The sequence below is a fragment of the Austrofundulus limnaeus genome, unplaced genomic scaffold, assembly GCF_001266775.1.
Source record: "Austrofundulus limnaeus strain Quisiro unplaced genomic scaffold, Austrofundulus_limnaeus-1.0 Scaffold68, whole genome shotgun sequence".
Lineage (NCBI taxonomy): Eukaryota > Metazoa > Chordata > Actinopteri > Cyprinodontiformes > Rivulidae > Austrofundulus > Austrofundulus limnaeus.
In genome coordinates this window covers 2,199,472-2,201,008 of record NW_013952470.1, presented here as the reverse complement: position 1 = coordinate 2,201,008, position 1,537 = coordinate 2,199,472, and the positions used below count along the sequence as shown (strand labels likewise).

The 1,537-nt window shown below is 38.5% G+C and overlaps 1 protein-coding gene across 1 annotated transcript in view; it reads right to left on the bottom strand.

The window, feature by feature from the left end:
- Positions 1-1,537, bottom strand: part of LOC106518961 (cathepsin L) — a gene marked incomplete at its 3' end in the record, with an annotated part of 10,957 nt that overhangs the window by 6,805 nt on the left and 2,615 nt on the right. Inside the window, 2 exon segments of the mRNA XM_014010411.1 lie at positions 461-542; positions 971-1,081. Of these exon segments, the coding sequence (XP_013865865.1) occupies positions 461-542; positions 971-1,081 (193 nt within the window).

Genomic DNA, 1,537 nt, shown 5'->3' with positions numbered 1-1,537 from the left:
GCAATATTAGGACAATATTTTAATAAAACATCAAAACACAATCATATTAGTATTGCAAACACTGAACTATTGAGATTAAATATTATTAAACTATGGTGCAGTACTGAGTAGATACAGCAGGGGGGCAGTATTGGACCAATACAAGGCTCCATTGACTTCCATTATAAATAATTAAACATTAATATTTAAAAAGTTATAAGTTGTACAGGCACCAAAAGGCATAGCCATCATTTGGCACAGGAGCTTTACAAATATAAATTACAATGGCAGCTCTAGGACAAAGTATGCAGGAGGAGAAGCGTGCCAAAGTGGAGATGACTTGGATGAGAAACGAATCACAATAGTGTGCATTGCATTGGCAATGCACACTGATGAAATGAAAGGCGGCAGAGAGAAGAAAAAAAATCTTATATCTGCCCCTTTTTCCTCAAGTATAAATTTAAACAATAATATTATTCACCTTTAGGGTGGCACTTCTGTTTGATGAGGGTGGTAGTGTTCTGCCAGGGGATGTCCCACACTTCAAACACACACACCTCAGTCTGCAACACAAAAATACACTGATCTGAGGAAAAATCTCAAAATAATCCTATAGAGGAAGTTGTAGGGGTCACCTCGAGTGAAGAAACAGGAGTTACTAACTCCTGTTTCTTCACTTGAGGTGACCCTTACAAAGTCATGTGTCTATAAAAAGCTGGATAATGCTGTTGTGCTTTAATTTATTTCAAATTATCTAAGATAACTGATAATCATAACGGGGAAAAGGTGCTTGTAAGTTGTCATGAGATTTGAGCATGTTTGGATTCACTTCAAGTTGAATTCATGCCAGAAGACCACATGACTTGTCACATTTCTGCTGAACAGACACACTGCAGCAGTAAGAAACGAGTGAACAACACATTTGATTTGCAGAAGTACACAAACAAGCTATTTGTCTCCCTGATGTGTAACCTATGAACAACTCCCCTACCTTGAGTTTATGAGGCTCGGGATAAAAGTCACATGTCCTGAGCAGGGTGGATTTCTTGCACTGGGTGTTGCTCAGTTCCACTGTTAAAGTGTAACGAATTCCCTTAACAAGCTGAAAAAAGATAAATATACACAATTAACAAAAGCAAAACAAAACATTGATAAAAAAAGGCATATGTCTTAACATACACTGATGGTAACATAACGTGCGTGTACACATTCTGGATGCAACTTCAGCGATTTACAGCACAACAGGATGCTCTGTTAATTATTATTTGGCATAGTCAAGTTATAGTCACAACATTCATGATCTGACTTCAGGTGTTGTACAAAATTCTGTTCCCCTGTGAAAATCTGTTCCCCCTACTGAGAATCACTGGTCCAGGTCGTCAGACCAATGAGGGAGACGCTCCCAGCACAGAGGGAACAGATTTTCACAGGGAACTGAATTTCGTACAACACCCGTTATCTAGCAGTTTACGCAAAACCAGTGGCGTCACTAGGCCTATTTTAGGGGGGCTGAAATATTTTAAAACCCCCCTAAATTATTTTGGTGTAATTTTTTTTT